The 12,363-nt window shown below is 34.4% G+C and overlaps 2 protein-coding genes across 2 annotated transcripts in view; both read right to left on the bottom strand.

The window, feature by feature from the left end:
• Positions 1-828: 828 nt before the first annotated feature.
• Positions 829-2,829, bottom strand: PKNH_0400200 (SICAvar, type I (fragment); the record flags this gene model as incomplete). The annotated part of the gene is made up of 2 exons (XM_039113845.1): positions 829-1,248; positions 2,323-2,829. Coding segments are annotated over 2 exons (927 nt in total), but the record flags the coding sequence as incomplete, so codon positions are not given.
• A 4,553-nt stretch (positions 2,830-7,382) lies between these two features.
• PKNH_0400100 (SICAvar, type I) overlaps positions 7,383-12,363 on the bottom strand; it is a gene marked incomplete at both ends in the record, with an annotated part of 13,941 nt that continues 8,960 nt past the window's right edge. Inside the window, 4 exons of the mRNA XM_039113844.1 lie at positions 7,383-7,796; positions 8,286-8,951; positions 9,271-9,936; positions 11,498-12,178. Of these exons, the coding sequence (XP_038969456.1) occupies positions 7,383-7,796; positions 8,286-8,951; positions 9,271-9,936; positions 11,498-12,178 (2,427 nt within the window). The remainder of the gene's footprint in view (positions 7,797-8,285; positions 8,952-9,270; positions 9,937-11,497; positions 12,179-12,363) is intronic.

Below are 12,363 nucleotides of genomic sequence, written 5' to 3'. Positions count from 1 at the left end.
AAAAAAAAAAAAAATGTTTTTTTTTTTTTTTTTCTATAAACAAAAGGTGTTCTTTCAAAAACAACAAAAAAAAAAAAAGGAATGTTACAAACAAAATAAGAAATAAAGATGAAAGAAAGAATCTTTTTTTTTCTTTTTTTCTTTTTTTTTTTTAAAGAAAAAATAAAAAGGAAAAAAAAAAAAAAAAAATAATTTGTGTTCTTAAAAAAAAAATGTGTGCTCTCTTAAAAAAAAAAAGAATGTTTTTTTTTTTTTTTTCTATAAAGAAAAGGTGTCCTTTCACCAAAAAAAAACTAAAAAAAGGGCATAAAAAATTAAGAAATAACATGAATATTCAAACTCCTTATGTCTTTTTATCACATAATTAAAAAAGGACAAAAAGGGGTATGAAACCAATATCCTTCATCTTAAACAATAAACCCTAAACTGTGAACCCTAAACCCTGAACCGTGAACCTGAGACCATAAACCCTAAACTGTGAACCCTAAACCCTGAACCGTGAACCTGAGACCATAAACCCTGAACCGTGAACCTGAGACCATAAACCCTGAACCGTGAACCTGAGACCATAAACCCTAAACTGTGAACCCTAAACTGTGAATCCTAAATTGTGAACCCTAAACTGTGAACCCTAAACCCGTGAACCCTAAATTGTGAACCCTAAACTGTGAACCCTAAACTGTGAACCCTAAACTGTGAACCCTAAACTGTGAACCCTGAACCCTAAACCCTGAACTGTGAATCCTAAACTGTGAACCCTAAACTGTGAACCCTAAACTGTGAATCCTAAACTGTGAACCCTAAACTGTGAACCCTAAACTGTGAACCCTAAACCATAAACACGGAACCTAAAATTGGAGCATGTTCCATTGGAACACTTTCCATAAGAACCTCTTCCTTAGAAACCTGTTCTTCTTCTTCCATAAATTCGCTTCCCATAAACTCTCGAACTAAAAGTTCCAGAAAATCATTCTGAGTCAATTTTGTGTTCCCTTTTTGACATTCGTCCACCAGTTCAAAATGAATTTTAATAATGGTGCGGCGATTCACGCGACCACCACCAGCAGGATCGCGTGCAGAACGTTTTGTTCTCGCTGGAACAGATGGAGGTTTTCGTTCCTTCACCAATTGATATTCATGTGAACCGGCTTCTTCCACATGATCGAGGACTTGTTCCTGTACTGATGGACCGGGAATTCTTAAAGGAGCTGTTCTGTAGAGTCTTATCTTACGCAGTTGAGCAAAATACTGCAGAGAAAGAAAAAAAAAAAAGGGGAGAATATTTCTGCTAAGAAAATTATGGAGTGCTATATTTTTTCTTCTTTCTTTTTTTTTTTTTTTTTTTTTTCTCTCTTTTTTTTTCTTTTCTTTTTTTCCTTGTTTTTTATTTTATCTTTAAAAAAAAAAAGAAATACACCTTCCAACCTAAAACTTAAACCGTACACCCTCAAGTGTACACCAAAAAATACGAAATCTTACACATATACACCGTAAAATATTATAAATCCCGCAACCTAAATACGAAATCTTACACATGTACACCGTAAAATATTATAAATCCCGCAACCTAAATACGAAATCTTACACATATACACCGCAAAATATTATATCCCGCAACCTAAATACGAAATCACGCGCACACCATAAAATATTAAATCCCGCAACCTAAATGCGAAATCTTACACATATACACCGTAAAATATTAAATCCTGCAACCGGAAAATACGAAATCCTACACATATACACCGTAAAATATTATAAATCTCGCAACCTAAAAATACGAAATCCTACACATATACACCGTAAAATATTAAATTACGCAGACACCGTAAAATATTATATCCCGCAACCTAAATACGAAATTCTACACATATACACCGTAAAATATTATAAATCCCGCAACCTAAATGCGAAATCTTACACATATACACCGTAAAAATATTATATCCCGCAACCAAAATTCGAAATCTTACACATATACACCGTAAAAATATTAAATCCCGCAACCTAAAAATGCGAAATCTTACACATATACACCGAAAAATATTATAAATCCCGCAACCTAAAAATACGAAATCTTACACACGTACACCCTCAATAGGCGAAATTTTATATACACCCCATACACATTCATTCATTCCCTTTTTTTTTTTTTTTTTTTTTAAATTTTCTTTACTCCTTAATTTTTTCTTTAATTTCTTTTTTATTTCATTTTTTTTTTTTTTTCTTGCAGAAAATCTTTTTTTCTTTTTTTCCTTTTCTTTTTTTTTTTTTCTTCTCTTCTTCCTTTCCCTTTTCATTCCTTCTCTTTTTATTCCTTACCTTCCAGATTAAGTAAGAAAAAATAGAAATAGCAACTGTAGCAGGAGCCAACGCAACAAAAGGGATAAGCCGATCCCAAGGATTTGTAGGCTTCGTGGTGGGGGCAGGAGTAACTGGTTTGGGTAGTGGAGCCGGTTTGACTGGTTGAGGAGGAGCAGGTGCTGGAGTATGAATTTGTAGTTCACCTCCTACAACTTCATGAAATGTCTCTATAACTGAGGGAGCTACATTAGAAGCAGCACTAATGGCAGATGAAGCTGATGTGATCCATGTAACTGGAGACAGCGCAGTCGCAACTCTTGTTTGCACGTTATCAAGAAATCGTGACCCAGAATCCCACACTTTTTGACCAGCAGAAACCACACTATCCCTTATAGTAGAAACAGCCCCAGCAACGGCTTTGACTGGTGATGGAATACTAAAACTACCAAAACCCCATCTCCCCAACCAACTACTACCACCACCACTACTACCGGAAGATGAAGAACTTGAACTCGAACTTGAACCTGAGAAGTGAATGAAATAAAGAGATGTTAAAATTTATGATTTAAAAATTCTTTTTTTTTTTTTTTTTTCTTCCTTTTTTGGTTGTCGGGTTGTAGTATCCGGTTTCACCGCCACTGCCATCCGGTTAGTATATAGTATCCGGTCTTTGTCTGCGAGGAGCTTTTTCTTTCCCCCCCTTACTCAACTAAAGCCAACCCCCGAACCTAAATCATGACCCATAGAACCTTATTTCTACATCCATAGAAACTTACTCCTATACCCCTAAAACCTTATTCCAACACCCCGAATCTGAATTCTAACATCCCTAAGACCTTTATTCCTGAACCCACAACCCTAAACCCAGAACCCGGAATCTTACTCCTATACACTAAACCCTAAACCCGGAACCCGATCTCTTACTCCTATACACAGAGCCCTAAACCCGGAACCCGGAAACTTACTCCTATACACTGAACCCTAAAGCCGGAACCCGGAATCCTACTCCTATACACTGAACCCGGAACCCGGAACCCAAAACCCGATATCTTACTCCTATACACTGAACCCTAAAGCCGGAACCCGGAATCTTACTCCTACATACTGAACCCTAAACCCATAAACCGGAATCTTACTCCTATACACTGAACCCTAAAAACGGAACTCGAAATCATACTCCTATACACTGAACCCTAAAAACGGAACTCGAAATCTTACTCATATACATTGAACCCTAAACCTTGAACCCTAAACCCTAAACCCTAAACCCTTGAACCCTAAACCCTAAACCCTAAACCCTGAACCCTAAACCCTGAAACCTAAACCATGAACCCTAAACCCTGAAACCTAAACCATGAACCCTGAACCCTGAAACCTAAACCCTGAACCCTAAACCCTAAACCCTATACACTTGAAACCTTCCCCCCTCCCTCCTATACACTTTCATTCACCCCCCTTTTTTCCTTAAACGTGAATAATAAATATTAATAATAATTTGGTGTGGGGGAAAAAAATAATATATAATATATATATACATATATATATACGTTTTAGCCCACACCAAAATTTCCCCTATAGTTGTCAAAAAAATATAAATATAATTTTTTTTTTTGATATTCATACCTGGTGATGATGATTGGTTTGGTGCCATAGTTATAGCTATGCAAAGATTAATGTAGATGTTTTTATAAAAGGAAAAGGTGCCATTTTTTCTCCACTGTATTTGGTCTTGCCTTTGTGCTGTATTTGGTTTTGCTTCAATTTAATATGTGAAAAGATTCTTTTTTTTTGGTGTGTCCTTCTCTATATATATTTATATTAAAAAGAATGGGCTTATTATAAATTATAGGTTTATTAGAAAGAATAAGTTTAAAAAAAAAAAAAGGAAAAAAGAAAAAAGAAACAGTTCATTCTAAAAAAAAAAAAAAAACATCTTCCACATTCTAAAAATAAAACAGTTCATTCTCAAAAAAAAAAAAAGAACATCTCCCACATTTCCATCTATTATACAATTCATTCCCCATTTTAATTAGAGCATTCCACATAAGGAAAAACATTTCCTTATTTACAAGGAAATAAAAATAATAAAAAATATATAAATAAAAAATAATATTAAAAAAAGAACAAAAAAAAGGAAAATAGATAAAAAAGAAAAAGAAAAAAAGAGAAAATAAGAAATAAAAAAAAAGAGTGAAAAAAAAAGCAAGGAGAGAAAAAAAAAATGTGCGCAAACTCTCCTGCATAATACTTTTTTCCACTTGCATTTCTTTTCGTTTCTTCTTCTTTTCTTCTTTCCTTTTTTAATTCCTTCCCTTAGGTATTCCTCCCATTTGTTCGTCCTCCTTTATATTTATTTTAATTCCCAAACAAATCATATTCTCCTCTTCTATACAATCACTAGCCTTTTCTTTTTTTGATCCATTTTCATCCACCCATACATACACCTATACATTCTTCTCCCATAGAACATTAATATAAGCTCAAAATCCTCAAACATGAACCCTAAATCTATACTATGCGAACATTAAACCTAAACCCTAAACCTGTACTCTACAAACTTTAAACCTAAATCCTAAACCCTAAAACCTGAACCCATGAACCCTAAACCTATACTCTACAAACATAAAACCTACACCCTAAACCTATACTCTACAAAGATTAAACCTAAACCCTAAACCCTAAAACTATACTCTACACAAATTAAACCTAAACCGTTAACCTACATTCACTCTAACACTGAAACCTGATACTACTTTCAACTTAACACTAAACCTTGATCATAATTTCACCTTAACCCTAAACCCTGATCCTACTATCACCATAACTCCAAACCCTGATCTTACATTCACCTTAAGCCAGAACCCACTTTAATCCTTAACCCGTAACCCACTTTTATCCTTAACCGGGAACCCACTTTTACACTTAACCCGGAATCCACTTTTACCCTTAACCCGGAATCCACTTTTACCCTTAACCCGTAACCCATTTTGATCCTTAACCCGGAACCCACTTTTATCCTTAACCCAGAAACAACCTTACCCTTAACCCGGAACCAACTTTACCCTTCACCCGGAACCAACATTACCTATAACCCGGAACCTACCTTACTCTTAACCCGGAACCTACCTTACTCTTAACCCGTAACCTACTTTTACCCTTAACCCGGAACCCACTTCTACCCTTAACCCGGAACCCACTTTTATCCTTAACCGGAACCCACTTTATCCTTAACCCGGAACCCATCTTATCCTTAACCTGGAACCCACTTTATCCTTAACCCGGAACCCATCTTATCCTTAACCCGGAACCCATCTTATCCTTAACCCGGAACCCATTTTATCCTTAACCCGGAACCCACTTTATCCTTAACCCGGAACCCACTTTTATCCTTAACCCGGAACCCACTTTTATCCTTAACCCGGAACCCACTTTTATCCTTAACCCGGAACCCACTTTTATCCTTAACCCGGAACCCACTTTTATCCTTAACCCGGAACCCACTTTTATCCTTAACCCGGAACCCACTTTTATCCTTAACCCGGAACCAACTTTACCTTTAACCCGAAACCTACATTATTTTTAACGCGGAACCTACCTTACCCTTAACCCTGAACCTACCTTATTTTTAACCCGGAACCAACTTTACTTTTAACCCGTAACCTACTTTTACCCTTAACCCGGAACGTACTTTACCCTTAACCCGGAACCCACTTTTATCCTTAACCCGGAAGCAACTTTTACGCTTAACCCGGAACCTACTTTACCTTTAACCCGGAACCAACTTTACCTTTAACCCGGAACCAACTTTACCTTTAACCCGGAACCAACTTTTACCCTTAACCCGGAACCTACTTTTATGCTTAACCCGGAACCTACTTTTACCCTTAACCGGGAACCCACTCTTACCTTAACCGGGAACCCACTTTCATCCTTAACCCGGAACCCATTTTTATCCTTAACCCGGAACCCACTTTTATCCTTAACCCGCAACCTACCTTATCCTTAACCCGGAACCAACTTTACTTTTAACCCGGAGCCCACTTTACTTTTAACCCGTAACCAACTTTTACCCTTAACCCGGAACCTACTTTACCTTTAACCCGGAACCAACTTTACCTTTAACCCGGAACCAACTTTACCTTTAACCCGGAACTAACTTTACTTTTAACCCGGAACTAACTTTACTTTTAACCCGGAACTAACTTTACTTTTAACCCGGAACCAACATTACTTTTAACGCGGAATCTACCTTATCCTTAACACGGAACTAACTTTATTTTTAACCCGGGGCGCTGAACCCAGCCATTTCCGCATATTCTCGTTATTCTGTATACACTTTTGGTGTAATGTGTATGTATGCTTTTATAAGGTTGTTTGTGTCAACACATATGTATACACAATATTTCCTTGTGTCGGATAAGTGTGTGCTTCTCCTTTATATTTTGCGACCTTTTGCAACTGTAATATATTTCATCATACACCCCCCTTTCCTTTTTTTTTTTTTTTTTTTGTTGTGCGCTATCAGCAGACATCATTTATTCGCGCGCTTACCCTCCTGCTTTCCGCAAAAAAAAAAAAAAAAAAGGGAGAAAAAAAATATTTTTCGCAAGCGCAAAAAAAAAAAAAGGGAGAAAAAAAATATTTTTCGCAAGCGCAAAAAAAAAAAAAAGGACAAAAAAAAGAGAGAAAAAATAATTTGTGTTCTTAAAAAAAAAAGAGGAATGTTTTTTTTTTTTTTTTTTTCTATAAACAAAAGGGTGTCCTTTCACAAAAAAAAAAAAAAAAAAGAAAAAATTTTTGCAAACAAAATAAGAAATAAATGTGGAAGAAAGAATCTTTTTTTTTTTTTTTTCTTTTTTTTTTTTTCAAGAAAATATAAAAAGGAAAAAAAGGAAAAAAAAAAAAGGACAAAAGGTGTGAAACCAATATCCTTCATCTTAAACAAGAAACCCTGAACCGTGAACACTAAACCCTAAACGCTAAAACCATAAAAACTAAACCGTCAACCCTAGAACCTAAACCCTGAACCGTGAACCTGAGACCATAAACCCTTAACCGTGAACACTAAACCCCTAAACCTAAACCATAAACCCGGAACCTAAACTTGGAACACGTTCCATTGGAACACTTTCCATAGGAACCCCTTCCATAAGAACCTCTTCCTTAGAAACCTGTTCTTCTTCCATAAATTCCGATCCCATAAACTCTTGAACCAAAAGTTCCAGAAAATCCTTTTGGTTCAATTGTGTGTCCCCTTTTTGACATTCATCCAACACTTCAAAATGAATTTCAATAATCGTGCGACGATTCACGCGACCAGAACGTTTCGTTCTAGTTGGAGCAGAACGAGGTTTTCGTTCCTTCACCAATTGATATTCATGTGAACTATCTTGCTGCACATGATCGAGGACTTGTTCCTGTACTGATGGACCAGGAATTTCACCAGGAGATCTTCTGAAACGTGGTCCTCCTTTACCAAGAGGACCGAAATACTAGAAAAAAAAAAAAAAAAAAAAAGAATGAGAGGATATTTTTGTTAAGAAGATTGTGAAATATTCTTTTTACACATTTATTTTATTTTATTTTATTTTAACCATTAAAAATTTTTTTTTTTTCCTTTTAACCATTAAAATTGTTTTTTTTTTTTTAACCATTAAAAAAATTTTTTTTCCTTTTAACAATTAATTTTGTCCATTAAAATTTTTTTTTTTTTTTTTTTTTTTTTTTTTTTTTTTAACCATTAAAAAAATTTTCTTTTTCCTTTTAATAATTAATTTTGTCCATTTAAAATTTTTTTTTCCTTTTAACCATAAAAAAAAATTTTTTTTTTCCTTTTAACAATTAATTTTGTCCATTAAAATTTTTTTTTTTTTTTTAATCATTAAAAAATTTTTTTTTCCTATTAATTTTTTTCTTTTTTTTTAACCATTAAAAAAAAATTTTTCCTATTAATTTTTTTTTTTTTTTTTTATTAATCTTACCTTCCAAAGGTAATAAGCCATAGCAGAAAGGCCAATAGAGACAGGAGCCAAAGGAAGAAAAGGGGTAAGGAGATCCGTAAGAAGGATGGGACAGACTGTATTCTCTAATGTTTCTTGCATTTGGTTTTGCTTCTGGTCGTCTTGGAAGATTGTTTCCACGTTGGTCTTTACACTGTCAGAGCCAATTTTGCATTTATAATAATCTTCCTTTTGTGTGCATACAATACAAGAAATACCATTGGGACCATCCTTGCATTCATTTAATACACTCTTCATAATTTTTTCACTTTGTTCAAAAGCATGTTTTATGCCCTTATCTATGTCACAAAGAGGATGTACCCAACTATTTCCCCTTTTCTTATCATTTGCCATTTTTTGCAATTGTTTTGCATACTCTTTAAGAAATAAGCAACCCATCGTTTGTTCAAACGATGGGCCCTTAACAGGGCCGCTGGCACGGCCCTGACCGCGGCCATAAATGTGTTTTAATCCTGAAGCAAAGAGTAAACAAGCTGCTTTATTTGTTTTGCTCTGTTTATGGCCAAGTTTATACCATTCATCTTCCTTGTCTTTACAGTATTTGTCAACGTCCTTCTGCTCCGAAGGTTGCATCATATGTTCTAGAAGTTTCGTTAATTCCTTCGTGGCGTCATGTTTGATGTTTTCCTGATCATAAAAGAAGAAGAAGAAGGGAAGTTAGAGAGAAAAAAAAATATATGTATATGTATATGTATACACATATGTGTATACATATACATATATACATATATATATACATATATACATATATACATATATACATATATACATATATACATATATACATATACATATATACATATATACATATATATATATATATATACATATACATATATACATATACATATATACATATATACATATACATATATACATATACATATACATATACATATACATATATATGTGTATATGTATATATAATGTTGTTGTCCACCCTTACCCAAGTGGGGTTTCCCTTTTTAATTTTGTCTTTGTTGTAGTGTTGTTTGATGGCACATTGTAGTTCAGTACAGAAAATGTCCTTACTATTAATTTTGTCAAGTGTTTGTTCCATTTTGCTGGTGTTGGTGTTGGGTTGGGAATTGGATTTGTCTTCCTTGTCGAGGAGAATGGTCATTTTCTCCCCTACTTTGTCAGTGGAATTATTGCCAATTTGGCAATTGGCAAAATCGTTTTTGTCTTGCCTATTGCAAACAAAACAAGAATTATTGCCCTGAGTGTTGCATGAAGTTCCTCCATTCTTCATAGTGGCATTACCTTTTTGGAAAGCGTGTTCTATTGCCTCTTTTAATTTTTTATCATCTAAAGGACATTGTTTTGTTGATTTTATAATTAATTGATCAGCATAAAGATTAAGTGCTGCGCACATCATAGTTTTTCTAAGTGGTCCACCAGTTTCATTTTCGTTTATTTGAGAAATATGATTTAAACCTAAAGCAAAAAGCTTACAAGCTTTTTGCTTTGCTTTTTTTTCTCCTGGTGTGTCTCCCTTCGACGGACCGATGTTGCCCTTGCAGTATTGGGCAGCGCCTTCCCAATTCTGAACTTTCGTAATATGTTCTAGAAGTTTCCTTAATTCCTCTTCAACAACACTGTTTATGTCATTCTGATCATAAAAGAAGAAGAAAAGAAATAAAAAAAAATATATATGTATATGTATACACATATGTATACACATATGTGTATACATATATATATACATATACATATATACATATATACATATACATATGTATGTATATATGTATATATATGTCCTTTCTTTTTTTTTTTTTTTCTTTTCTCTTTGTGTTAGTATGTTGGTTGTATGTTGGTTGTGTCAGTATGTTGGTTATGTTAGTATGTTGGTTTTGTGTTAGTATGTTGGTTTGTGTTAGTATGTTGGTTGTGTTAGTATGTTAGTTGTGTTAGTATGTTGGTTGTATGTTGGTTGTGTCAGTATGTTGGTTATGTTAGTATGTTGGTTTTGTGTTAGTATGTTGGTTCTGTGTTAGTATGTTGGTTGTGTTAGTATGTTAATTGTGTTAGTATGTTGGTTGTATGTTAGTATGTTGGTTTGTGTTAGTTGTGTTGGTTGTGTTAGTATGTTGGTTGTGTTAGGTTATGTAGTATCCGGTTGTTGTGCCATCCTGTTGGCGTCGTATCCGGTCCCGGTCTGCGAGGAGTTTTTCCTTTCCCCCCCTAAAGTAGCTAAAGCTAACCCCGGAACCTTACTCCTAAACCCTGAAACCTAAGTCCTAAACTGTGGAACCTTATTCCCATACCCTTAAAACCTTACTCTTATACCCTTACAACTTTATTATAATACCCTTACAACCTTATTCTAACACCCTTACCACCTTATTCTAACACCCTTAACACCTTATTCTAACACCCTTAACACCTTATTCCAATAACCCTACCACCTTATACTAACACCTTTACCACCTTATTCTAACACCCCCAACAACATCATTCCAACATCACAACAACATCATTCGAACACCCCGAACAACATCATTCCAGCACCACAACAACATCATTCCAACACCCCAACAACATCATTCCAACACCACAACAACATCATTCCAGCACCCCGAACAACATCATTCCAGCACCCCGAACAACATCATTCCAACACTCCAACAACATCATCCAAACACCACAACAACATCATTCCAACACCACAACAACATCATTCCAGCACCCCAACAACATCATTCCAACACCCCAAACAACCTTCATTCCAACACCCCAACAACCATCATTCCAACACCCCAAACAACATCATTCCAACACCCCAAACAACATCATTCCAACACCCCAAACAACATCATTCCAACACCCCAACAACCTTCATTTCTAAACCCGGAATCTGAATTTCTTTCTCTATTTTGTTTTTTTTATTTCACTTTCTTCCTTTTCATCCATTTTCCTTATACATATATATATACGTATACATATGTATATACATATATACATATATATATACGTACATATACATAAATATACATATGCATATATACATATATATATATATACGTACATATACATAAATATACATATGCATATATACATATATATATATATACGTACATATACATAAATATACATATGCATATATACATATATATTCATATAGATATATACATATACATATATATATGTAGTTGTCTATTGTCCCTTACCCATTTTATATCGGTGCTTTGCCCTTTTGTCTTCTTCGCGTATTGTTTTGCTGCACATTGGAGTTGAGTACAGAAAGAGTTCTTCATGTTAGTGATAGTGGATAATGTTTCCTTCACTTGGGAGATGGATTTCGATGGGGATTGGGATGGGTCTTCGTTGTTGAAGAGGAGACCTTCCATTTTAGTCTTCACGTTAGTTGCGTTAGTATTGCAAGTTCCATTTGGTGTTGTATGAATCAAAGAGCTAGTAACACTTAGTTCGCAATCCTTAAAATCAGCTTTCCTTTCACACTTAAAACAATTATTATCCCCACTTGAACACGAATTATTATTAATTCGATTCCAATAATCAAACATTTTTTCTATTCTTTTCTCATCAATTGGACATTTCTCCTTCGACTCTTTTTTTATTTGATCAGCATAAAGATTAAGAGCAATACAAGCAACTGCTCGTTCGAGCAGTTGCTTGTCATTACCACTATTTGTTTTGGTTTTTATGTATTTCAGTCCCGCCGCGATGTGATTACAAGCTTTTCTTTCAACACTATCAGCATTACCATCACCGAAGCTTTGGCACGTTGCGTAATTAGTGTTTGCTATTGATTTCTTCTGTCCGTCTGTGGCGATATCGTTGAACATCCTCTTCAGTTCTTCTTTAACAGGGCCTTCCCAAAAGTTACACTGTAAAAAAAAAAAAAAAGTTATATATATATATATATATATATATATATATATATATATATATATGCATATGCATAAATGCATATGCATATATACATATACATATGTATGTATACATGTATATGTATACATACATATGTATGTACATATGTTTATATATGTATATGTATACATACATTAACATG

This window comes from Plasmodium knowlesi, assembly GCF_000006355.2.
Source record: "Plasmodium knowlesi strain H genome assembly, chromosome: 4".
NCBI classification, from domain to species: Eukaryota; Apicomplexa; class Aconoidasida; order Haemosporida; family Plasmodiidae; genus Plasmodium; species Plasmodium knowlesi.
This window is presented reverse-complemented; position numbering and strand designations above follow the sequence as displayed.